General features: G+C 35.1%; 1 protein-coding gene across 2 annotated transcripts; it reads left to right on the top strand.

Moving 5' to 3' along the window:
• The first annotated feature begins 1,220 nt into the window (after positions 1–1,220).
• On the top strand, positions 1,221–27,602 carry LOC110091872 (transcription factor GAMYB). 2 transcript variants are annotated; one of them, XM_020816154.2, is made up of 4 exons: positions 1,221–1,329; positions 7,520–7,898; positions 26,125–27,109; positions 27,176–27,602. In XM_020816154.2, exons 2-4 carry the CDS (start codon positions 7,530–7,532, stop codon positions 27,418–27,420), a joined length of 1,599 nt encoding a protein of 532 aa, XP_020671813.1. In that variant the 5' UTR covers positions 1,221–1,329; positions 7,520–7,529; the 3' UTR covers positions 27,421–27,602. The 2 variants fall into 2 exon arrangements, with proteins under 2 accessions (XP_020671813.1, XP_020671810.1); XM_020816151.2 differs by having other exon boundaries at positions 26,125–27,602.
• Positions 27,603–27,833: the final 231 nt, after the last annotated feature.

Genomic DNA, 27,833 nt, shown 5'->3' on the forward strand with positions numbered 1-27,833 from the left:
CTTCCTTTAAAGTCAAACTCAACCGTCCATTTGCTGAGATCTAAATAGGCCCACCAAACTGGCTAAGTTGATAAAATAAGATTAGAGATCTTTATGATAATGATTGATTAGCTAATTAAAAGTAATGATAAGTTTGCTATTAGATGGTATTATAGAGACTTATGTTTGTATATTTAGTAATGAGATCTTAGGCCCGTCAATGGATGACATGATTCGAAAATTTAGATTCGGGTTGACCCGTTTAATAAACTAGTTCAATTTTTATTTGGACTTTTAGCTCGTTTTACTAAATTGGTTGTAGGGGTGTCAATATTTGGCACGACCCGAAAATCCGATTTGAACTCGACCTGAGAATTTCGGGTTAGGGTAACTCGTTTGTGAAATGGGTAGGGTTCGGGTTCAACAAACCGATCCGTTTCAAAAACCGGGTTGGTTTCTGATCAACCCTTTTCTACCCGAAACATTTCCGGATTCGAACCAAATCCGAAACCCGAAACAATGGATGCCAAAATTCCTATCCAACAATTCCGGTTGACATCCCTAATGGGTTGGGTTGAACCACAAACCCATTTTTGATTAAAAAGTGACCAATTTAATATTATTTAAATTCTTTTGTTTCTTGGCATGATCTTTTTTGATCAATTAATTTAATAAGATATAAATTTTTTTAAACAAATATGATTATCAAGTTTGATTCGGGTCATTTGAATTGCTAGTTGTTGATTGAGTTTTGATTTAGACTAATTAGATTTTGGTCGGATCCGAAATATATTGTAATAAAAATATATTTAATTATCAAATGAGTGTATTCTAGCTAAAAAAATAGTTGTTTATTAAGAGTTTTGACTTTTGATTAAATACATAAATTACATTATTCACTAAATTTCAAATAGTTTTTTATGATAATAACAGCCTGAATTATTTATATTTATATTTAGTTTATCGTTAAAATTTTGATTAAAATATTTTGTCAATTTGAAATTAACTAATTCTTCCAAATTTTACTTTCTTTTAGGAACTTCAGAGAATAAATTTTGAAATGGACTAAAATATAAAATATCTTATCTTATTGGTGACATTTGAAAAAGTCTCGTTATAATAATGTCTAGCTTTGTCTTCCTCACGATTGCATTAAAAGCCAAATTGTGATTTAAGTAAAGCGACTGAGCGAGCTTCTACAGCACTATAAATATCAATGAGATTGGGCTTTAGATATAATCGGGTCCGCCCGAGGCCACGGGCTGGGGGCAGTAACTCAGGTGTGGACGAAGCGTAAAACGCCGGCGATTTCGCGATTCTCCCTCTCTTCTTCTAGCTCAGTTGGCTCCGGTAATCTCGCTTTCTCTCTTCTCTTTATTGCTATCTTGATCACTATCTTATCTGCGCGTTTCACTGTCCATTTTGAGCTTGTAATTTAAAAATTGGTTTCCCCTTTCTTTGACTACTTAGGAGGTGAATTCTTAACTTGTGATGAGGAATGTAGAAAGAAAGGGATCGGGAATGAGTTGAAGGGAAGAGATTGTTGATTGAGATTGTTTGTACTGTCTTGGGGTTCGGAGTTTTTTGTGTGTCTGGTTAAATTGGAAGGATTCAGTGTGAGTTTAGGAGAAAAGGCGTTACCTTTTTGTTTATTTGTCTTCTTTTTCTTTCTAGGTTTTTAGGTTTGATATTTGGTGAAGGAGATGTAGAGTTTGCATTTGGTTGTGGGGTTTGGCTGTGGAGTTTGCCTTGTTCTTAAGCTGGTTGTTCTTGGCCCTGTCGCTTGATAAGGTAGTCGTCTTTGACTGTTTCTTTCTTTTCTAAAGTTCTTTTCAATGTTACAAAAATAGCTGCAGGAATCGTTCCGAGCTATTTTGGAAGATCAAACTCGTCAAGCTCTAGTATTTCAAAAATATATTGGGAGGAGGTTTCAGGAAACATGTTTTGTTCAAAGAGAAATTTGAAAGAGAATGCATACAAAATATCGAAAAAATTTCTCTATAAATTCTCTAGATTAGGCGAAACAAAATAAAAACTTTCTGGATGCATAAGTTTTTGATCACATAAAACAAAAAAATATGCATAGATTGTAATAATTACCTTTCTATGTTTAAAGGAAGATCTAAAAAGTAGGGCATAGTAGATCATGAAAGGAATCACTATTGAAGAAGCTGACAATTAATGAAGTTAAGATGAAAAGAAGGCTTTGGCGATTGACAATGTGGAAGAGGAATCACAATTGAAAAAACAGACACAATCAATGAAGTTGAGATATGGAGAAAGCTCCGATGATTGACAATGTAAAAATGAATCAAAATCAAAGAAGTCATTGTGAAATCCAATGTCTAAATGTAGAAAAGGCTTCAACTATGAATGATGTAGAAGTGGAATCTAGATTGATAACATGAAGAGGAGGTGATTTTGCCCCAGGGAGAAAAAACTTGAATTGGGGAAATACATGAAGTTTGGGATTCAGATGGGATTAGGTGTGGAGTTTTGGTCATGGAAGTGTGTTTTAAAAACATAAGAAAAATACTTGAAACTCACTTTTAGTGCTTTAAAAAGAAAGTAAAATATTTTTATTTTTTTACTATTTTTGAAAACACGATTTTAAAATTAAAAATAAAATTTTATTCCAAACAATTCCTTAGGAACCTTTTGGGATTGCTTTTGTTTTTTTAACTTTTTTATTTTAATTTCAATGCCAATTTGTTTATATTTGACATGAAATAAAGCATATTTGGTGTCTTAAAAACATGTTTTTATTTATTTATACGGTGGCAATAATGGTTAACAATGGGAAGGTGGTGGTAGTTGACGAGGCAATTATGGTGGTGCTGGTTGCTAGCGACAACAGTGATAATTATTTTTAAAAATATTCAAAACATTTTAAAGTTATTTCTGTTTAAAAGCAACCTGATTTGTTTTTGAATATAAAAAATAAAAATAGTTATACTACATCAACAACAACAACAACATTAAGCCTTTATCCCACTATGTGGGGTCAACTACATGAATTATTTTTCTCCATTCTGTCACGTTAAGAGTCAAATTCTCATTTAAATTAATAAAAAAAAAGTCATTTGTAATGTTTTTTAGCCAAGTCTTTTTATGTCTACCTCTACCTTTTCTTAACATAGGCTTAATCATATACATCTACTCTCCTAACTAGGTCATCAGAATGTCAACATTTTATGTATCCAAACCATCTGGGTTGACTCTCTGTATTCTTATCTGCCACTGGAGCTACTCCAACATTTTCACGTATATACTCGTTTCACATTGTCTCTAAGAGTGAAGCCACTCATCTACCTGAGCATCTTTATCTCTGCAACACTTAACTTAATTTTATGCTTCTATTTTAATGGCCAATATTATGTGCCATAAAACATTGCAGATCTCACCATAATCTTATAAATTTTTTCCTTACATTTGAGGGGTGCTTTTCAATAACATAATAGGTTCAATGCATTCCTTAAATTTAACCACTCAACCTGAATTCTACAAATAATATCCTCATCTATTTCACCATCACTTTGAACAATAAACCCAAGATATCTAAAACATGTGCTCTTATTAATGAATTGATCGCTCAAAGTCACAATTCCCCAATTCAGTTTTAGATCTACTCAAACGAAAACCACTTTAAGGTTGACCTCCATAATTCAAGGTTTTTTTCAACTCTCTCTTTAGTCTTATCACAAAAAAGAATATCCTCAACAAAAAGCATACACTAGGGTACATTCTCTTGTAATGTCTAGTAAGAACATCCATGAATAAAGCAAAAAGATATGTGCTTAAAGCTGATTCTTGATGTAATCCAACTAAAATAGGAAAATATTTGATCAAACCATCTTTTGTTTGAACACACGTAAGAGCTCTTGCATACATATCCTTAAAGAATTGAATATAAGCTTTCTTAACTCCTTTGTTTTTTAGAACTCTCGAGAGCACTTCTCTAGAAACTTTATCATATGTTTTCTCTATCTATACTTCTCCATCAAATCTCTTAATAAATGTATAACTTCCATAGTAGACTTGCTCCGCATGAATAAAAATTGATTTAGAGAAACATTAGTATCATGTCGTAACCTATGCTCAATAAATCTCTCTTATATTTTTAATGTATGATTCATTAACTTAATTCCTCTATAATTCGCACACTCTTATGCATCATCTTCATTCTTGAAAATAGGAATCATTACACTCTTTCCCCCTGCCCCCCTCAGCATTTATATAAAAAAAAAGAAAAAAAGAAAAAAAATAAGGGTGTTAATTCAGGTTAATGGGTCGGGTTTTGATTTGGATTTGACTAGAAATGGACTTGATCTGTGAAAGCTTGACTCAAACCTACTTATCATATGGGTCAAAATATTTGACCCAAATCTTACTTGACCCGAACCTAACTAACTCGAACCTGACAAGTTTTACTTGTTTATCATATAGATATTGTAATTTTTTTAGATAGATATGACCCAACCAAACACTTGTTTGACCAAAACTTGACTCCTTCAACCCAAATTTGAATGATAATCACGTCAATTTCTATTTTTCGATTCAACTCAACCGCCCCAAAAATTAATCGCGTTAACTCGAAACTAGTTTTTCAAGCCTTGTGATTTGGGGGTTGGTCAAGCCATTTATTGATATCACTACAAAAGTGATCCCAAAATGATCCTTATTATTCTCCATTTTTCTTGTGTTATTTGGCCTATTCTTTTGGTTCCATAACAAGTGTTGGGTATTGAACACCCCATAGTACTCCTTAACAGTACAAGGAGCATTACTAACATAAACCTTTAATTATTTGATCATATAATGCTTTTGATTGTTTGATAATATTTTATAAAACATCTATCAGCTCAGTTTGCATACATCTCATCAAACGGAAGCAACTAATAACTTTAAATTTCAACATAAGATGCTTATAGAGCCACTACAGAAAATCAAAGCAATACATAATTGGGAAGTTTACATACCTCAAGTTTAAACTTCAAACAAAGATAAACATAATATAGCATAACACATGAAATACTTGTCAATTTAATTTATTATGATCTTCTCCTTTTTCTTTCCTGTAACAAAGCTAGTAAGAAAATACTGGTGAGTTATGAGGCTCAATAAGCTATGCAATTCAATAACAATTAAAATACAAAAACTGTAATAAATAAAAACATTAAAATCATATTTAACTAAACTTGCCATTACATGTAAAATATCATAAAATCATCATTAACATTAGTCTTTAATTCTTTCGACGTTTACACTGAATATCAATTTTAATATGTATAAGATTTGGCTATATTTTCATATCATTATTCAATGGAGCCCAGGTAAACCTGACATTATCGCCATTGAATTACATAGAGATTCCTTTTGCCTCTTTAGGGGTCCATTTTGCCCCACATGCTATGCATGTATCATGTTCTCTGGGGTCCCTTTTGCTCCACTTATAATGTAGTCTCATATATGGGAACCCTTTTGTCCCATCTACATTTGTAATTTATACATCATATGTAGCTAAACTTTACTTTTAAATTGATATTCACAAACTTTCCAGTATTCATAAGTCATACTTAAGTTTTTGCATGCTTTTATAATCATTCATGTTCAAATCTGTATACAATTAAAATGCATATCATATGTAAGAAAATTGATATCTTTTCAAAACAGTATCAAATAGGAAAATTTAGATTAACATATTAAACCTTATTTTATACTTACCTGATTAAATTATTTGTCTGATTCTTCATACTTGAAAACTTGAAGGTATAATCCTTCCTATACATTAAACGACTTTGATAATCTTTTACTTTGATGCATTCAGATTTAACCTCCATACTTATAATTGAAAGTCATTATATTTGAAATATACATGCATTCCTTACCTCTTCGCCGAGATAGCTCCTCCAATTCTTTACTTCGTACCCTTCTACGATTGTAAGTCACCTCAAAACTTTCCATTTGCATAAGATCAGACGAATCTATGACACAATAAATATAACATCTTTAAGAATATTTAATACCTTAAATAATATAAAAGACAAGGAAGAATATTATAATTCTTATCTTCCTTCCAATCTTTCTTTTACTTTTACTCTAAACTTCTCTTTGATTTTCCCTACTCACATACATTCTCCATATTTTATGCTCACAATAACTGATAATTCCTGCACAGTCGAACTCCTTACATGCAATGTGCCAATTTTCCTTCTAAGCAGTGTCGAATTCCCTCAGCCGAACACTACTACAGTACCGCTGCTTGAATCGTCAGTATGCAGGATTCCACTGTGCCGAATATCTCACTCATTAGTGCTACAATGTTATTCGAACTTTATCCAAAAACTTCTATACAGCAATTCTAATGCTTAACAAAATTCTTAAGCCAAAAATGAAATTCTACAGAACTTACCGGAACTCCTGTTTTAATTCACTGTGCCGAGACCTGATATAGTGGATTTTTGCAAAATCTGATACATGGTCATTCTTCCTACTGTGCCGAAAAGGAAACAATGCCTCCTGTGAATTTCTTCTTCCGTTTCTCTATAGCGGACTGCTCTAGGCGGATAAAACAAAGAAGATAAGGAGTGAGGTCCACTAATAACCACTCCTACATCCAAAGAATGCATCTATTCAGGCATAATTTTCATTTAGTATACTTAACTGTTTTAAAGAATGTTAACCACAATTTAATATTAACTTTAAAGATTCCTTATAAATTAATGCCTGAATTTTCGGATTTTACAGGTATCATATTCTTTCATAGTGTTTCTGCACATTGTGAAGAAACTTGATTTATTGCTTTATTTCTATCAAGCTTCGTTATGTTTATGTTATGCTTATTTGCGGAACAATGATTTGAAGTTCAGAATTTGCTTTAGCTAGCCATGTTATAAAAATTTTGTGGTGTTTTTTATTCTAAGAATTGATCATTGTATTTTTCTCTCACAGATCATTGTATTTTTCTCTCACATTTCTGTTCTTCCTCCTTTTTTTTTATTTTTCTCTAAAAGCCTCTTGTATTTTTTTTTTGTTTTCTGGCATTGATATGATGTTTTGTACCCTTCTTTTGAGATGTGTGCTTTTGAGCCAATTAAAATTTAGGGTCTATTTGGGATATTTTTATTTTTTATTTTTACTTATTTTTAAATATGTTTTTTTAATGTATTTTTAACATATTTCTATTTGTATTTTTTAAAACAAATTATGTTTTTTTAAATATGAAAAGAACTTTCAGGTGTTTTTAAAACGACCGTCACCATCGGTGTTGGTCACCTTCAGCTATCATCAATATCCAATAAAAATATAAACATGTTTTTAAATAATCAAATATATTTTATTTTAAATTAAAATATTAAAAAAAAGTGATCCAAAATGGCTCCTTCGGAAATTGATCATTCTATGTTTTTTGTTTTGTGCTCTTGTTTTAAACTCGTCTTGCATTTGATGTGATCTGCTACTGTACTTCTAGTCTTCTATTGTTAATTCTATTTTTCTTTCTTTATTTATTTGCTGTAAAACTGGATCTTTGTTTTATTAGATCCCACATCATGAGTTGCTCAGAAAATGATGGCAACATCTTAATGGTCTCAAAGGAACAGCTTGAGTCATCATCTACTGATGAAGGTAGTTGTAGTGGATCATCTACGGGAGGAGGAACAGTCAATTTGAAAAAGGGACCTTGGACAACTGCAGAAGATGCACTTTTGATTTCATACGTCCAGAAACATGGTGAGGGAAACTGGAATGCTGTTCAAAGACACTCTGGGCTACTTAGGTGTGGGAAGAGTTGCCGGCTGCGATGGGCTAATCATCTTAGGCCACATTTGAAAAAGGGAGCCTTTACTACAGAGGAGGAGCAATTTATTATTCAAATGCATTCTAAGATGGGAAACAGATGGGCTCGGATGGCTGCACTTGTAAGCATTATTTTCATGTATTAAGAAAATTTTTCTTATCTTTTCACTTCTGTTTACTCCTGCAGATAACTTATTTAATGGACGATTAGACTCTTTCCACTTTCTTATTTAAAAACAATATTTATAAATTGTTCTTCAAATTTTGTGCATTATAAAGAGAAGGCTTCATAAATGTTTTGCAATCTATCATAGATGGTTGTGGTGATCATGTCGCTGTCATATTACTTGCATTTTTAAGACTCCAATTTTGAGTTGGTGGAATTTGTTTGGTATCTTCAACAAATACATAGATAATATGCTTTGGCATTGTACAATGTGACATTTTTATGAATTTATTTGGTAACTACTGCTACTAGATTCTTGAGAAAAGAGGTCTTGTAAATAATTTCTCTTCGGTTCAGTTGATGAATATATTCACCAAATATTTATGTTTAAGGTGCAGCGACCTCAATATTACAATTATGGATATGGATCGGAGATTTCTTTTTATTTTTCAAACAAGATGGCAACCACTCCATCCACATGGGTACCGTTTAAAGATTCTACTTGAAAGCTTAAACACATTTGTAACAAGGCTTGTGTTTGAGTCTGGTAGGCTATTTATTTCATACATACATAGAGAACGAAAAATTAATTTGTTGTCTTTATTTATGGATATGTGCGGAAACTGCCAGACTTTGCAGTTTATTATACCTAATGTATTTACCACGTCAACCATGGTTCCATCATTATTTCTCACATTGCACTTCTCTTCTGCAATGTGCATTTTGGTAACAAAACAAGGTAATTTAGAAAGGACTAGTGCAAGTACTGATAGTGCTTTGTGTTAGACTGGTCCAGCCGGCCCCTTGCCAAGGGCCGGTCCATGTTTATAGAAGGTGGGCGGCAAGAGAGAGGGAGAGGGGGAGGGGTCCACTAAGGATTCAAATTCAAACAAGTTGGAGCCAAAGGAGGGGGCGGCAAAGGCTAATATATAATTTGGCTTAATTGTTTAATTGTTTGCTATAAGTAGGAAATAGAGGTTAGGGTTAGGGATATGCTTTGTTTTGTGGATAGTTTCGGAGTTCTTGTTCTTCGTATCTTGGGCCCTAGATTCGTCTAGGGTTTTGGAGAGAATGATCCTCCTCTCGAATTGAGGATCAATTGTATCTTGCTTTATTCCTTCCGTCGGTTTGCTTTCTACAATAAAAACTACTGTTTTTGCTTGTTTTCTATTAGATTTGTGGAGTTTTCCAGCTGTTTTCGTCAATCTTGTTAGGGTTTATTTGAAATATTTAAGTATTTCCTATGACTTTGTCATATTATTGACAAAATTTCAAACAAGGAAAGTGGGTAACTTGAACCCGGTTATGTTTATGCATGTATGATTTATTTGGAATTAGCTAGACATAGCAGTCTGGACTAGCGTGGCTGGTTGTTTTTTGTAGATAGTTATTCATTAGTAACTGGCAAGCGCAATTTACATTTTTTTTTTGGCTTGCTTTATTAAGCCCGATAATTGGGATAAGGATAAGATACAAGAAAATAATTTGGAACCTTTAAAAACCAATTTAGGTGGAGATGCTGAACCATTAATTTTTTTTTTTAGCTCCATTTGTTTGTTCTTATAAGGAATGATTACATCCATTGGATATCAACTTGAAGTAGAAATTAGTTTGTTTATTTACTTGGATTTTATGCATTTAGTATGACTTAATAATAGTTTAGAAAGCTATTTGGATTTTAATTGGGATTGAACTGAATTTGTTGGGTCCAAATTGAGCTTGGATTGGACCCAATTTGAGTAAAATTGAATCGATTTGAGTCAAAATCAACATTAATTTGAGTCAAATTAGGCTTGGCTCGGCCAATATATATTGACCGAGGTTAATCGAACGTAGTTGAATCAAATTCAATTCGATCTGAGTGAATTTGAACTTGGTATGATTTGACCAAGGCAATTTAATAAAATCAAGTTCAAATTGATGCTGATTCGACCCGAATTTAGCTTGTCGTGGCTCAATCGAAGGGAAACATGCATGCTCAAGGGCCTAAATGCAAGAATCGTGGTCAATATTAACATTCTGTTTGAATCTATTTGGCATCAATACTTCTAAAAATGTAGATACTTTATCAACATTCAATCCAACTATTTTTACAAAGTTCTTTGAAATGAAGGAGAGTGATGCTCCTGTATCAAAGATGATTTCTACTGGCCTTCCTTGAATTGTTATCATACTTATAAATTTGCATAGGAATTAACATATTCATATATTTATATATTTCTTCTCATTCTGTCTTTAACTATTTCTAAATTACTTGATTTATCATGCAACTAAATTTTTTTTCATGAATTAAATAAAACATACCTATAATTACTTCAGGTGAGTCCTTGATATCCTGCTGAGATAATGCATATACTCCAAGTTGAGTACTGGGTCGACCTTGACTTGGCCCTGGAGTAGAAGCAACTAATTCAATCTTTTTTTGTCTTTCAATATTTCTCAGAGATCCAATATTCATTCTTGATTCCTCTGATGGTCTTTGCCCTAGTGTAGGACAATTCTTGGCTATATGACCTAGTTGATGACACTAGAAGCAAGTAAATATCCCAGATGGACTTTCTCCATTGTGTTGTTTTCCACACTTACTATAATTGTTCAGGCTCATTTGAATATCACTATTTTTGAGTTTTGCCTTCTTTCAATTAAACTTCCCAGACTGTGAAGTAGATTTACTATAAGAATCCTGAGAAGCTCTCATAACATCACCACTCTTCCTCTTATGAAATTCACGTCTTCTTTGGGTATTTTACATGTCGATTTCTACCCTTCTAGCTCTTTCCACTAACATAGTATATTTTTCAATCCCCAGAGGAACAGGGGGCTTTCTGATTGCATCTTTTAATCTAGATAAGAATCAATGACATTTTTCTTTTGCAGTATTTACTAATTGAGGAGCATATTTGGGTATTGTTGTGAATTCAGCCGTATACTGCATGCTGATCTATCTTCTTATACCAGTCTTAGAAATTTATCCTGCATCTGCCTCATGGAATAAAGAGGCACAAACCAATCTCTGAACACCTGAGTAAAGTTATCTCATTTGAGTTGAATGTTAGGTACTCCAAATTTATCCTGATGTTGACCCCTATACCACCTTTCAGCCTCACCATCCAGTACAAAAGTCTCCAATGAAACTTTTCTCTTTTTAGGACAAAATATCCCCTCTAAAATTTTCTCAATTCGTAGTAGCCAATTCTCTATCTCAATTGGTCACTCTATCCCTTTGAATAGCGGTGGTCTAATATTCTTGATGGTTGATTGTTTGAGTCTTGAATTAATTATGTCATTGATGTCATCATTTATGTCAGTGCATTAGGGTTAACAACAACATTAGGCACTTCTCTTTCCATATCTTCTTCAGGATCATTTTGAGTCCTAAAAATTCAATTTAGAATTTCATATAAATTCATAATTCATTATTAATTCAACTTTAATAATCAACCTAATGGATCTTTTAGTATGATTCATATCCTAATTGGGCTCATATACAACTTTTGTCACGACCCGGTCTAGGGAATCGAATTAATGAAGTGTGAACAAACAGTTAGACGGTTAATATATTTTTTCACAATTACATATAACAATAATAACTAATATTCCTCAAACACTGAAGAGCCAGTAACATTACTTATACATTGAATATGCGTTTATACATAACGCATTTTACCTGCTTTCATTTGAGTGCCGTCTTTTGTACACAAAATCTTCTCTTTCAGCCATTTCTACTTATCAAGAAACTTACATGAAAAAAATTAATTTAATAGAGTGAGTTTACAAAGTAAACTAAGTGGGTATTCACCATTTCATATACAATATTTAGTCATATAAAATAAACATACATTTTTCTTTTTTACCTTTCTTTGTAAGTAACATATGCATTTTTTTTCATATACCATAAGTTTTATAATTTATTTTCACATAAATGATTTCATATTATGTTTTATTTATCCATTTCCACTTAACATTCCTTTCATTTTTTATTTGATATTTAATCAATTTTCATTTCCTTTATTATAAGAGCATCATCTAAATGTACCAATAAAGGTAAAACCATTTATATATCTCCTTTCTTTTTTCATTAAATTTGCACGGGTACATTGCTTCCCCAGCTAGTACCATAGGGAGTGAACTCCTATAATTTTGCGTGCATATACCTTTTTCTTTTTTTAATTACTTTCCTTTTCTTGTAAATGTCATTTAGTTTAGTCAATTTTTCTTCGCATATTATCATAATTTGTAAGAATATTTTTTATTCATATATATATTTATATATGTATATATCTTCGTAATTTAATCAATATCGAGTTAATTGTATATTTAATATTAAACTATGTTAAGTACTTTAGATGTATCATTATGTTCTATAAAAATCATGTGTCAAATACTTCATTTTATATTTCTTTTATCATTCTCAAATAACGTATTCATATAATAACCATCAAATCAATATAATGCTATAATCACATAGCAATTAGATAATTAAAAAGAAATTGATACAACATAAAAGAAAATCTAACTTTACTATAAAACAATTGAAATTATCTACTATATTTACCTTTATTTTTCGATTTTTCTTTTAATATTGGTCTCAGTATGAGAACCTTTAACTATTCATAATAACGTAATATTTTAATTAATATTAAAATCCAATTTGGATGAATCAACTATCATCAATAAGAAACATTTGATTTCCTCCACAGTTGATTTCACTATCTATCTTCATAATATAAAATTACATCACAAAATCTCCCCTTTCAAATTGAACTTTTCCTTCCTTACTGTCAAATATAAATTTTTTTTTTCGCTTGGAATCTTCCTATCGACAATAATATTTTGCTTCGTTAGTGAGGAAAATGACAAAATGAATATTCTATTAAATAATAAGATAATCGATAATAATAACCCATTTTCTGAGCATTGTTGCATAAAAAATATTGTGCACATTAGACATGTTTGCAGGTAGTACTAGTTTGTATACAATATTTCCCACTTTTTCAATGATCTTAAATGGACCAACATATCTATGATTCAGATTTTCATCATGGCAAAATCTAGAAACATCATTCATTAGTCTAACCTTTAAAGAAAAAAATTCACCCACTTTAAATTCTATCATTTTATGCTTGCGTTCATGATATTTATGCTATCGATCTTGAGCTATTTTTAACCAGTCTCTAATTAATCTGACTTTTTTTAATGGTTTGATGAACTAACTGCGGACCCAATAGTTCTTCTCCAATTTCAACCCAACTCAAAGGAGTTTTGCATTTTCTGCCATATAATACCTTATACGGTGTCATCTTGGTACTCGATTGGTAACTATTATTATAGGTGAACTCTATCAATGCCTCAATGGAATATGATCCTCCCTGCTACCTCCAAAATCATGCATACACAATCTCAATAGATCTTATCGCACTTGAATTAGCCTTTCTGATTGACCATCAGTGTGCGGGTGAAATGCGGTACCGAATTTCAATTTTGTGTCCAAATTTTCATGAATACTCTTCCAGTCTTCCATAATTTAGAAGTAAAGCGATCATCTCTGTCAGATACAATAACCTTAGGAATTCCATGCAATTTTATGATTTCCTTAAAAAATAACTTAACTAATTTCTCCATCGAATCAGTGTGATGGATAGACATCTTTCAATCACAACCCGAATGCAGTCGTGTCCTTGCCTTGATTTGAGAAATCCCGTAATAAAATTCATTGCTATATCTTCTTACTTCATTTTGGGATTGGTAAGGATTGAAACATGCCACTAGATTTTTGATGTTCAGCCTTAATAACTTGACATTTCTCACATTTTGTCACATATTTTGCTACATTTTTGTTCGTTCCAGGCCACCAAAATAATGCTTTTAAGCCTTTATTCATCTTTGTGCTTCATAGATAGATTGAATAACCTGAGTTATGAGCTTCTTATAAAATCTCCTGAATCATGTCTGATTCCTTTGGGTGTCCACAAATGCATGTTACTTCTGATTTTTCTCTATTCATCTACATTGAGATCCTTTTTTTTATTGTCATTATTTAATAAGCTTCTGATATGCAGAGCTAGTCTTTTGAGCCTTACTAATTCATTCCTCCAATAAAGGATAAATAGTCATCTGATTTAAGCTACCTGAATCATGAGGACTTAGCATTCTAACCTCTAGCTGCAGTGCTTCTATATCTTTAATTAATTCTTTCTCTTGAGTTAAGATATAATTTACTTGTCCTCTAGATTTTTTGCTTAGGTATCATCCATCATATTAGCCTTGCTTGGACAATATTGTATGCCATGATCATAATCCTTTATCAATTTAAAACATCTTCTTTGTCTCAAATTCAATTCCTTCTTAGTGAAAATGTATTTTAAACTTTATGATTTGTGAATATTTCACATCTCACACCATATAAGTAATGTCTTTAAATCTTTAAAATAAAAACAATTGCAGCCAATTCTAAGTCATGAGTATGATAATTCTTTTCATGAGGCTTTAACTATCTGGAAGCATATGCGATCACCTTTTTATTTTGCATCAAAACATAACCTAATTCTTTTAAATAAACATCACTGGATAATTGGAATCCTTCAGTTATATTAGTTGGTGTTGGTCATTCAACAACTATTTTTACCTTTTCTAGATCAACTGATATACCTTCACCATTACTAATACCCAAGAAAATTTTCTCACCAAAAACTCACATGTAGCATATTTAGGAATTAATTCATGTTGCCTTAATAATACCAGAATAATTTTCAAGTGATGCATGCTCTTCATCATTTTTAGAGTAAATTGGAATATCATCTATAAAAATAATTACAAACTGATCCAGATAAGCCCTGAAAATTCTATTAATCATATTCATAAATACTGCTGAGATATTGGTTAGTCCAAATTGCATAACAAAAATTTATAGTGCCCATATATGGTACCAAAAGCTGTATTCTCAATATCACCTTCTTTCACTCTAACTTGATGGTAGCCATATCATAAATCAATTCTGGAGAATACAGAAACATCTGCTAACTAATCAAATAAGTCATAAATTATAGGGAGTGTACTTATTTTTAATGATCACCTTATTTAACTATATGTAATCAATACAGAGCCGCATTGAACCATTCTTCTTATCAAACAACACTGCTGCACTCCAAGGTGATGTACTGAATCTAATAAAACATTTTTCGATCAATTCAGCTAACTGACTTTTTAATTCTTGTAACTCTTTAGCTGTCATTCTATAAGGTATTTTTACAATCAAATTTATTTTGGTTGTATATTTATTAAAAATTCTCTCTTTTATTGGAGGCAAACTATTCCATTCCTCCAAGAAAATATCCACAAATTTATTTACCATAGGAATCGAAATTATATTATCAATTACCCCTTTGGTAGCTTCTAATTTTGCTAAGAAAATCCATTCACCAGCTATTATAATTTTGTTTAGCTTACTAGAAGCAATTAAAGATGTAATTACTATTCTTTTACACTAAAAATAAAATATCTCAACTCCAGGCAAAGCCAATCTGACTCTTTTATTCCAGTATTCAATAGTAGCAAAATATTTGACCAACCAATTCATTATCAAAATTATTTCAAATTCCACTAAAGGTGGTACTATTAAGTGTAATCAGAATTTCCTACCGGTTATCATAATATTAACTGAACATGAAGAACTTGCAATTAAATAATCTCCAGCAGGTAATCAAATATTCAGATCATGAGTAAAAACAACATAATTCACATGTAATTTGTCGCAGAATATCTTAGATATAAAAGTGTGGTAGACCAGAGTAAAAAAGAACTTGTTACGCCGATTCTGTCCGAACCGGCCCAACAAACCCGCTGGCCGATCCAGCGGGTGTATAAGAGGCGGACACAGTCCGCCTCTTCTTTCTCTGTGGCCGCATGAATGAATGGGTCCCACCCATTATTTGATTTTCATATTAAGAGAGAGAGGCGGCTAAAGCTTTGGGAGGGAAATTATATTAGGAAAGCTTTTGTATTAAAGTGCATGAGGGGATTAGGGAGAGGTATGTTTTGATTGATTGGAATTAGGGTTTCTTGGAGGCTTGGGCTCTGGACAATCTTGTCTAGAGATTTGGGAGTGACGATCCTCCTCTCTAATTGAGGATCTCTTGTATCTTGCTATTTTATTCATCGTCTAGTGGAATCCAAGTGTGTTTTGAGTTTTTCCTACAGTTTTCCTCTAAATTCTCCACTGTTTTGGCTATTTTACTGCTGTGGATGGCAGTTTCTTGTTGTGGTACTTTATTTTGGGTTAGGATTGCTTGTGAATACAAGTATTTCCTATCAAATTGGTATCAGAGCGAGTCTTGGTACCAATCGTGGCTTGTTTTTGACAAATTTCAGCGTCTGAAATTTGTACCGGCGAAGAAGAAATTTCTGAAAATTTTTTTAGATATAGAGATCTTCTCATTAATTACAAGCCGTAGGAGATGGCAGCTAAGGTGGTGGATGCTTTGGAGGAGAGGATTGAAGGAGAGATGAATCAAATCAAGGAGACCGTGGAAGAAAGAATGTCTTCCTGGAAGGGCAAGTGGCCGATCTACAGGATATGATGAACAAGATGTTGGAGTTTCAAACTCAATCAACGGCGTCTGATGCAAAAGGGCCCGAAGCGAAAAACACCAACTCTAAAGTCCATCGGGAGGAAGAGGAAGTTGAAATCGTGGAAGGGAGTAGGGGAAGGCCTCATTTGGAGCCTTTCCAGAGAGAGGAGAGAGGAGGAAGATATGGGGAAAGGCAAGGCTATGGAGGCGTGGAACCAAGAGGTGCTGGTTGGGAGCATCAGGGGGGTTATCATTGACGCCGGGAAGCTGTTTTTGAAGACCGGAAAGGGGATCTTGAAGGGGGATGGGGACATGGTAGAGCAAGGGAAGATCGGGAGACATGAGGGCCCAGGCACATGAGAGGGGAAATTATGGAGGATTAAGAGGAAATGGCGGGGATCGGAAGGTGAGGAAATTAAAAATGCCAATTTTTTAAGGAGAAGACGCTTATGGGTGGATTTACAAGGTGGAGAGGTACTTTGCCGTTAACGACTTAACGGAGGATGAGAAATTATCGGCAGTGGGCTTATGTCTGGAAGGGAAGACACTCTCTTGGTACCAGTGGAGAGATCAGAGGAGACCTATCAGGAGTTGGGAAGAATTCAAGGACAGTTTGATAGAGCGTTTCCAAACCGACTGGGGAGGAGACTTCTACGAGCAGTTCTTTGCCCTAGTGTAGGAGGGGTCTGTGGAGGAGTACCGAGAGAGATTTGAGCATCTGGCCAGCAGGGTAGAGCGCTTGTCCGATACGGTGCTGGAGGGGAACTTTATGAAGGGGTTAAAGGCAGAGGTTAGAGCAGTGGTGAAGGTCCTGATGCTCAAGGACCTGGGGGAGGCCATGAAGCTTGCACAATTGGTCGAAAATCAAAAGAATCTGGAGAAGGGAGCTAGGAATAACAGCTCAGGAGGCACTTATAGGTGGATGACTACCCACCTAGCCCCCAAGGGAGCTTCCACATGAGGGATGAAAGAAGTTCCGAAGGAAAAAAACAACAGGAGGAGGAAATGGGGGGCAGTTCAAGAAGCTTACTGAGAAGGAAATGCAAGAGAAGAGAACAAAAGGACAGTGTTTCCGATGTGATGAAAAATACATACCAGGGCATAAGTGCAAGGATCGAACTCTTCAAGTTCTCATTTGTGAAGGTGAGGAAGACGAAGAGGGAGGGGGGAGATAGTGTGGCAACCCACACAATTCTGAGGTGTAGGAGGAAAAGCTGCATCTGGATGTGGCAGAAGTCTCTCTCAGCTCCGTAGTGGGATTCACTCCAAGTCACACTATGAAGGTGAAGGGAGAGATAGCTGACCGTGAAGTTGTGGTGTTGATAGATAGTGTGGCAACCCACAATTTCATTTCCACCCAAATTGTGGAGCTGCTGGGGATGGAGTTAGTAGATACAGGAGACTATGGGGTGATAATGGGCACGGGAAAGGTAGAAATGGGAAGAGGAGTCTGTAGAGGGGTGGTGCTGAAGATCCAAGGTATCCAAGTGAAGGAATACTTCCTTCCCCTAAAATTGAGGAGTACGGATGTCATCCTAGGGATGAAGTGGTTGCAGACCTTGGGGGAAACCAAGGTCAATTGGGGTACTCTGAGGATGGAGTTGGTGAAGGGAGGAAGGAAGAGGGTGATTTAAGGTGATGCGGGACTGAACAAGGCAGAGGTTTCTCTCAAATCCCTAATCAAGATCATTCAGGAGGAGGGGGAAGACTATTTGGTGGAATTACACAGATTAGAGGGAGTGAGTTTGGAGGAAGGGGGAGACGTACCCCTCTATGTACAACCTTTGATCCAGGAATTCTATAAGATTTTTCAACCACCTTTAGGGTTGCCACCACCCAGGGAGCAGGAGCATGCCATCATATTGAGGGAGGGAGTGTCGCCTATCAGTGTACGACCTTGCTGTTACCCTCAGTTTCATAAAGACGAAATAGAAAAGCTGATAAGAGAAATGCTGGAAGCAGGGATCATTAGGCCCAGCACTAGCTCGTTCTCTAGTCATGTTCTATTGGTGAAGAAGAAGGATGGCCGCTGGCGGTTTTGTATAGAATACCGCGCACTCAACAAGAAAATTGTACATGATAAGTTTCCTATACCAGTTATTGATGAGCTGTTGAATGAATTGAGTGGAACAGTAATCTTCAGTAAGATTGACTTGAAATCAGGATATCATCAGATTCGAATGAAGGAGGATGTACTCAAGACCGCATTTAGAACTCATGAGGGACACTATGAGTTCCTAGTTATGCCCTTTGGCCTCACCAATGCCCCAGCCACGTTCTAGGCACTCATGAATACGGTCTTCAAATCATACCTCAGGCGATTTGTTTTGGTGTTCTTTGATGACATCCTAGTGTATAACAGGACAGAGGAGGAGCATTGGGGGCATTTGAAGCATGTGTTAGAGATTCTCCAGGAGCACCAGTTGAGGGCTAACCTGAAGAAGTGCTGCTTCGCGCAAGCCAGTGTGGAGTACTTGGGGCACGTGGTATCTAAAGAGGGTGTAGCCATAGATCAGTCCAAGATTGAAGTCATGTTAACGTGGCCACTGCCTAAAAATCTGAAAGAATTGAGGGGATTCCTAGGGATGACAGGATACTTCCGAAGGTTTGTGAAGGGATACAGTAATATAGCATGGCCACTCACTAAGCAGTTGAAGAAAGACGGATTTCTATGGGGGGAGGCCGCCACGACAGCATTTGAGAAGTTAAAAAAAGCCATGACCACAATACCGGTCTTAGCTTTGCTGGATTTTACTCAGGTATTCATAAAAGAAACAGATGCATCGGACTATTGTTTAGGAGCAGTGTTGATGCAGAATCATAGGCCCATTACTTACTTCAGTCAGGTGCTGACGGCAAGAGCCCGACTGAAATATGTCTATGAGAGGGAATTGATGGCAAATGTGTTGGCTATCCAAAAGTGGCGCCCCTACTTACTCGGAAGACCTTTCATAGTTAGGACCGACCAACGAAGCTTGAAATACTTATTGGAACAACGAATGGGAATAGAAGAGCATCAAAGGTGGCTATCTAAACTGCTGGGTTATGATTTTGAGATTCAGTACAGGTCAGGGATGGAGAACAAAGCGGAAGATGCCCTGTCCCGATGCATGGGGAGCTGCAAACAGTGGTTGTATCAGTCCTAATGATGCTAGATTGGGAGGTCATCAGGGAGGAGAGTGCTAGGGATGAAGAACTAGGTAGGATCAGGACTGACTTAATAAAGGGAGAGGGAAACCATCCAGGGTACTCATTGGAGGGGGAGAGATTGTTGTACCAGGGGAGATTTGTGTTACCCAGAACATCAAGTCACATTCCACAGTTGCTCCAGGAGTTCCATGGGACTGCAGTGGGAGGTCATTCAGGAGTGTTAAAGACCTACAGGAGACTGGCGACAGAACTATACTGGAGAGGGATGCACAAAGATGTGGAAGAGATGATATCCAGATGCGAAGTCTGCCAAAGGAATAAGTACCTAGCTATGTCACCCGGGGGGTTACTGCAGCCCTTGGATTTACCAGGTCGAGTCTGGGAGGAGGTATCTATGGACTTCATTGATGGGCTGCCCCGTTCTGAGGGATTCACTGTGATATTGGTGGTAGTGGATAGATTGAACAAATATGTTCATTTCATTCCTCTTCGACATCCTTACACCGCTGTGACAGTGGCTTCAACTTTCATAGGAGAGGTGGTCAGATTGCATGGTGTATCATAGGCAATCGTGTCAGATAGAGATAAGGTGTTCCTCAGTCATTTTTGGAGAGAATTGTTCAGATTACATGGGACAGTTCTGAAGAGAAGCATCGCTTACCACCCACAAACAGATGGCCAAACGGAGGTGGTCAATAGGAGCGTGGAGACCTACTTGAGATGTTTTGTGTCGGAGACACCCAAGCTTTGGGCCAAGTGGCTACCTTGGGCAGAGTATTGGTACAACACCTTTTTTCACTCAGCTGCACAGATGACTCCATTCGAGGTGTTGTATGGAAGGGACCCCCCTCACTTGGTGCACTTTGGGAGTAGCAGTACTCCAGTTTCATCAGTGGAGTACTTGGAGGAGATGGATTGAGTGCTAGAGGAGTTGAAGAGGCATTTACTGAGAGCTCAGCAAATTATGAAGAAAAAAGCGGATGGGCATAGGAAGGACATCCAGTTTGAAGTGGGAGAGATTGTATTTTTGAAGTTCCGGCCTTATAGACAGAAGACAGTCGCCAACAAGAGAAATGAAAAGCTGGCTCCAAGGTATTTTGGGCCTTATGAAGTATTGGAGAAAATTGGGGCAGTAGCATCTCGACTGTAGTTACCATCAGCGGCGACCATCCACCCGGTTTTTCATGTCTCACAGTTGAGAAGGGTCATTAGTGACTACACAGCCAACCCCGAGCTACCAGTGACACTTACTGATGATCTAGAGGTGGTTCTGGAACCCTTAGAACTGATGGGGGTTCGCGAGAAAGAAGATGGAACTAAGGAAGTGTTGATTCAGTGGAAGAACCTTCCTGACTACAAGGCCTCGTAGAAGCCATACGAGAGGACGAAGCAGCAATTTCCAGATTTTCACCTTAAGGACAAAGTGATTCTTTGGGAGGGCGGTATTGTTACGCTTGTTCTGTCCGAACCGGCCCAGCAAACCTGCTGGCCGGTCCATCGGGTGTATAAGAGGCGGACACAGTCCGCCTCTTCGTTCTCTGTGGCTGCATGAATGAATGGGTCCCACCCATTATTTGATTTTCAAATTAAGAGAGAGAGGTGGCTAAAACTTTGGGAGGGAAATTAGATTAGGAAAGCTTTTGTATTAAAGTGCATGAGGGGATTAGGGAGAGGTATGTTTTGATTGATTGGAATTAGGGTTTCTTGGAGGCTTGAGCTCTAGACAATCTTGTCTAGAGATTTGGGAGAGACGATCCTCCTCTCTAATTGAGGATCTCATGTATCTTGCTATTTTATTCATCGTCTAGTGGAATCCAAGTGTGTTTTGAGTTTTTCCTACAGTTTTCCTCTAAATTCTCCACTGTTTTGACTGTTTTACTGTTGTGGACAGCAGTTTCTTGTTGTGGTACTTTATTTTGGGTTAGGAGTGCTTGTGAATACAAGTATTTCCTATCAGAACTCTAGCAAGTAAATCTGAAATAATAATAGTACCTGTCACCACTTCTGAAGATTCCTTGGCTTCTTGAGATGTTAAAGCAAAAAACTCGAGTCGGTGCTGATCTCATAGTTTCCCTAGATGCTTCTCCTTTTATCTTAAAAACTAGTTGGCTCAGTTGTGGCTTAACACCTCTGTACTGTTCTGTCCTCTAAATACATTTTGATTCTCTGACTTCTTGGATATTTTTCAGACAATTTTTCTTGATATGTCCTAGCCCCCCACACAAATAACACTTTCCTGAATTCAATAGACATTTTAATGGATGAGATTTTTCACAATTTGCACGGGTTGGTATCAAATGGAACCCTGTAGGCTACTGTTGTTGTTCTTGATAAAATTTATACCTTTTTGACTGATCACCTCTGTGATCAAATGACTTATTTTTGCTATCAGTCTCCCATTTATGTTTTACCATATCTATATCGTGTTCTAAAAGTCTAGCACTTTCAACTAGTTCAGCAAAATCCTTTATGTGTCGACGAATTAGATGTCGTCTTAATGAATCTATGAGGCCTTTCAAAAATCTGTAACATTTCTCAGTAGGAGTATTGATAAGCTATGGAGCATATCTTGATAAGGATGTAAACTCCGATTAATGTTGAATAATAGTCTTAGCTTCCTATTTTAAATTAATAAAACTCTCATGCATTGCCTGCCTTGCTAAAGGAGGAATGTACCACTCAGCTCTACCTTCAAATTTTTTCAAATTTTCTCTCCACCATCGCTCAGCCTCACCTTACAACACAAAAAAAAAGTTAGAGATACATGTCTGTCACCAGGTCATTTTACCCAATTCAATATTTTCTCAATCTTTATTATCCATTCCTCAGTAGTTCTGACGTCTACTTATTTAAATAAAGGTGGCTTTAAACTCTGAAAGAGCTTTAAATGCTTGTCTCTTTCACACTAACATGTTCACCTTCATCTGTATCTACACTACTACTAGGAGCTGTATGGGTGACTGGTATAATTGCTGATGGAATACTAAGTGTTGCAGGTCCTATAAGTGACTGTATCTTTTCTATCATTTGCATCATCATATTCATCATTTACATTTGCATCATAGTCCCTGACATCACTCTGGCAAGGCCAGTCACCACTGGTACATTATCCACTCTGAGTGTACTGCCTTCAACTGGCGTAATATTTTTAGGATCCTCACGCTTTTGTCATGTTGAGATGACTGGCCATTAATCCCCTCATATATCCTTTTATTCATTATATCTGCAATGCATTACATCATGAAGTATGCATTTATATAATCATGCACACATATTAACATGATACATTTATATACTAATTGCAAGCATGACTGAGAGTTAGACTCATTACTAACTTATAAACACAACTCCCACCTAAGCTCTATAATAATTAAATCAGATTTTTTTTTTTTTTTTTCGTAAAACTACTAATCCATTTAAGCATATATAATTAAATCGTAATTAAATCCTCATAATTTTAAATCTTTCACTGATACCACTTTTGCCACACCCCACGATATCCTCCACCTACATTGTAGGGTGCAATAGAGAAAACATAACATTTAAAACTCTTAATAATTTTCATAAATATGTTCAATTAATATAACTACATTTTCTATATAAACAGAAACATCTAAATATTCTCACTTGTATTATAAATATACTTACAGAGCCACTAAAAACCACAAAACATTACAAAGATAAACAATCTACATACCTCGATGTAAACTCACGTAAATAACTAACCATTAAAACATAAAGTTTTATTGACCTGATCGTAATCTGCTTCCATTTTCTTCTTGCCCTTTCTTATAACTATAGCTAATATAAAATTTGGTGTTCTATGAAGCTCAGAGAGTTATGTAATTCTAATAAAGAAGTTGAAACAATCTAGCATAATTTAAATGAATTCATAATTGAAATAAATTCAAAGTAATTACAAAACATATTCAAACTCATATTAATTATTTTAATTATTATCTATACTACTTTTCATCTTTCATTTTATTTGAAGTCTATGCATAAATATTATAATTAGCTATTTGAGGTTCTGACCATCATTTAATATATAATTAACTTTTATAGCTTTGATAATAATATTCAATTGAGCCTTGGTAAATTTGACATTATCGTCATTGAACTACATTAATGTCCCTTTTGTCCGACCTGCGCAATTATTGTATTATTTAATTGTCAACCCTCACTGATATGATATTCATTCGACTTCAAATTTATGAGCTCATACTTGAATTGTCATGCTTCATGCTTAATATAAAAGATATATCTACCATACTGCTTGCATCAAAATAATAATTATGCAATGCATAACTTTGTGTTTTTCTTCTCAACATATTGACAGTTAGGAAAACGTTTATATAATCATCATATATCTCATTTTAAACTTAAACTATTCAAATTTACACGTAGTCACTCATACTTGAATACTTGGTTCAAGACCCTCTCAAGAAATTGAATAACTTTAATGTCTTCTTCCCTTCAATTACGTCAAATATAAATGAACATGTCTAGAAATGATAGTATTTGCTTTTTAGATTAAAATTGCATTTCTTACCTCTGTGATGAGTTGTCTTATCGAATTCGACACCTTGTATGCTTTTTCATTTGTAAATTACCTACAATTCACATCTTAATTTTTTTAGTTCTTCCAATCATTTTCCAACTAATTGTAGAAAATCAATTTATCCCAACAAAATAGTTTACCTCGTAATGTTCTCTCTACATATACTAGTTGAATTCTAAAACATAATTGGGTGTAATCTTCTTTAGAAACTTTCAAAAAATTGAAAACCTATACTACAATCAAAATTCTTACATTTTCCTTTTTTTCCTTCTTCCTTCAATTTCTTTTTCTCCTTTTCCTCTTCTTCCACCGAGAAATACAACTCTCTCACGGCAATTCCCACTCCAAAGCCTTAACCGAACTACACTCTACTTTCACTCCCTCTCTATTTCGCACCCCACTCGACTCTTGCGTACGTGAAAAGAAATAGAAAAGGGGAGGCAAAACACGAATAACTGTATAGTGCTCACGCCAAAACCCTCACAGCCATGTGATGGCACAGTCGGCGGCTGCTCCTTTCATCAGTCGTTGCAAGCACCTCTTCAGGAAAAAGGGTAATGCTTAGTTTAATTTAATATATTAGTTAGTGTTAGTGCTACTGATTTATTAAAAATAATTTTATGTTAATAGTAATTTAAAAGTAATTATAATTTAAACTATAAAAGAAATATAATCTTGTTCAAAATTTTCACAGAAATTAATATTTTGAGGCATACTTTAACCAAGTAAAATTTTATAATTTTACTTGAAACTTTTGGGTGTTACAAAATAGACGAGCCTTATCGAGCTATTAATGAGCTAAACTTTCTAAATGTTATTAGCTTAATAAACGAGTCTTATCGAGCATACCAATAAACAATTACTTATATCCTGTTTGCGAATATATCTACAAGTGTTTTTAAGCTACTAAAAGTGTTCATTTACGAATATATCTAGTGAGTGTTTTAAAGCTATCAAACGAGTCCGTTCAAGAACAAACGAGTTCAAAAAATAATTTTTCTTATAAACAAGCTTGTTTATGAATACTTTAAACAAACAATGTAACAAACATAAAGAAATACTGAAATATCTTTCATTCATGAATAAATTTATTCTACTGAAAAAATATAACATAAAAAAATGAAATTAATTTTCGATGAAATAATAATCATTTATTATAATTACACTAAAAATTATGTGAAAATATATCAAATAAATATTCATTACAAGAGTTGATCAATTCTTATTGAACTTATTCACAAGCTCTATATTAATTATTAATCGAGCTTCTTAATGAGCTTTATATTGAGCTTATTCATGAGTTTTAATTGATATTGTTCATGCACATAAATAAGCCAAACACAGTTGTTCAAGCTTGTTTATCTAATAATCAAGTATTTTTAAAAATTATTCATATTTATTTGATTACTTAAACAAACGATCATGTACGAGTTCTAATCAAGTGGAGCCATGAGTAACTTGTCAAACACTCGGTTCATTTGCAGCCCTAATGATGACGACGATGATTTGTTCATTGAATACTTTATTCCCTTGATTTGCACTTTGAAAAGATGTGTCCTTGTACTGCACCTCTATGATTTCATGCTGTAGTTGATCTAGCACAGTTTATTTTTGCTAATCATCATGGTTTGCATGGAAACAACGTATGATAAACTGGATGAAAATTCATGGGTAATGTGTCTATAATGCAATATGTTATGATGCATAAGGTTATGTTAGCAAGGAATATTAATTTAAGTTAAAATTTTGTTTCGGAAGATCCAAAGCTTTTAATTTATCTCCTTCTGCCAATGTTCAGTACTATTGAATAATATGGTGCACACATTTTGAATTTGCATGAATTTGTTGTAGTTAATTTTTTTCCTTTTCATTTGAAATCTAATCTGTGCCAATATGTTGGCCAGCTCCCTGGGCGTACAGATAATGAAATAAAAAATTATTGGAACACGCGTGTCAAGAGACGGTCAAGAGCTGGTTTGCCACTTTATCCAACTAAAGTAAACTTGCAAACTTCAGATGAAAATCAACTGATCCAGAGTGCTACTGAGCTCAGCAGTGGTAACCAACAGAACATTGGAATTTTACCAGGAACCATTAATGGAACGCTGGAACTTAGATTTCTTCCTCACAAAGCTAATCCAGGGCCACCACCTTATCCACCTCATTTTTCAGACATCCCTGTAACTGCAATGCCAAGTCATGGTCTTGGTTATTACACTCGCAGTTTTTTAAATCCCCAAGGGGATCATGCCAAGCAGACTTGGGAATCTGAAACCTCCTTTCCAGGTTGCCATTTTGGCCTTAACAGCATGGTTCCTGCATTTGAGGATCTCTCAAGTTTGAATTCTGAACCAGTTTATTTGAACTCTGGGATAGGTTATCCCCATGATCCTGATCCTGAGAGCAAGAAGAACCTGGCATCCTTTATTTGCCCCATACCCGGCAACCATGCCTTATCAAATGGCAACTTCTCCTCTTCCAGGCTCCTTCCAGGGGCTGTGAAGATGGAGCTCCCTTCACTCCAATCTACAGAAGCTGATTATAATGACTGGAACACGTCTGCTTCTTTGTTTACATCCTCATATGATGCAGTTGATAGTTATATCCAGTCTCCTGAAAATGTTTCAGTGCAGTCCGACTGCGCTTCACCAAAAAACAAAGGTTTATTAGAAGATTTGGTTCAGGAATCAAAAGCAATAAGCATTGGGAAGAAACAATCATTAGAGAAAAGCTTCGATGATACCATGACGGGAAGCAGCACTGTAAAATTGGAAGAGATTAGGGACCCAACTTCCCCCTTTTGTCAATCAGCTGTTTCTCTATTCAACGAGTGTAACCCAATCAATAGAAGCACTTATAATGAATCTTCAACGTTTAAAGCACCTATGGGTGAGTATTTTTTGCACTTAACTTTCTCTTCTGGTACTCAGCGAGATGTAAATGTGGGTTCTGCAGGTTCTGCCAAACAAGATAAATGTGCTCCGAATTTGCCAGATTTCTTGAGACCTGATGTTCTACTCGGATCAGGTTGGTTTATTGGAAATTCTCGAAGTGCCATTGATTCTATTTCTGGACCTTTAGATGAGAACTTGCGTGAAGACCTTGTGCCTGGGCCTGCTGGAATATCATCCATGGCTTCACTGGAGTCCTATCCATGGACTAACATGCCACGAGTCTGCCAAATGTCTGAACTTCAATGAGTTCAATTAGCTGAAGAATGACAATCATTGTGAGCTATTGGTAATTAAGATTTGTTCTCATCTTTGACAATGGATCATTGAATTTCATGTTGCTCTTTTTTTTCAGCTTCAAGCATCGTAGGCTGTCATTTCTGTTGCATAGTAATGCTGGATGAATGGGAACAAACTTGTTATAAAATTTGTTTATATTTCACCATTCCCCTAGTTTTGTTTTGTTTTTTGTTTTGGAATAAACACTCACATCATTTAGGTTTCGTTTAGGACGGTTTCTTTCTGCTTCTTAAAGCAACTTTATGGTACAATTTTTTTAATTTTGTACTAAAAAACTACTTTAAGAAGCCAGAAAAAAATCGTCCCAAATAAAGCCTTAGTCTATTTTATTTGTATGTCTAACATTCTGCCTGCATAGCACT

Source organism: Dendrobium catenatum, unplaced genomic scaffold (assembly GCF_001605985.2).
Source record: "Dendrobium catenatum unplaced genomic scaffold, ASM160598v2 fragScaff_scaffold_1126, whole genome shotgun sequence".
NCBI classification, from domain to species: Eukaryota; Viridiplantae; Streptophyta; class Magnoliopsida; order Asparagales; family Orchidaceae; genus Dendrobium; species Dendrobium catenatum.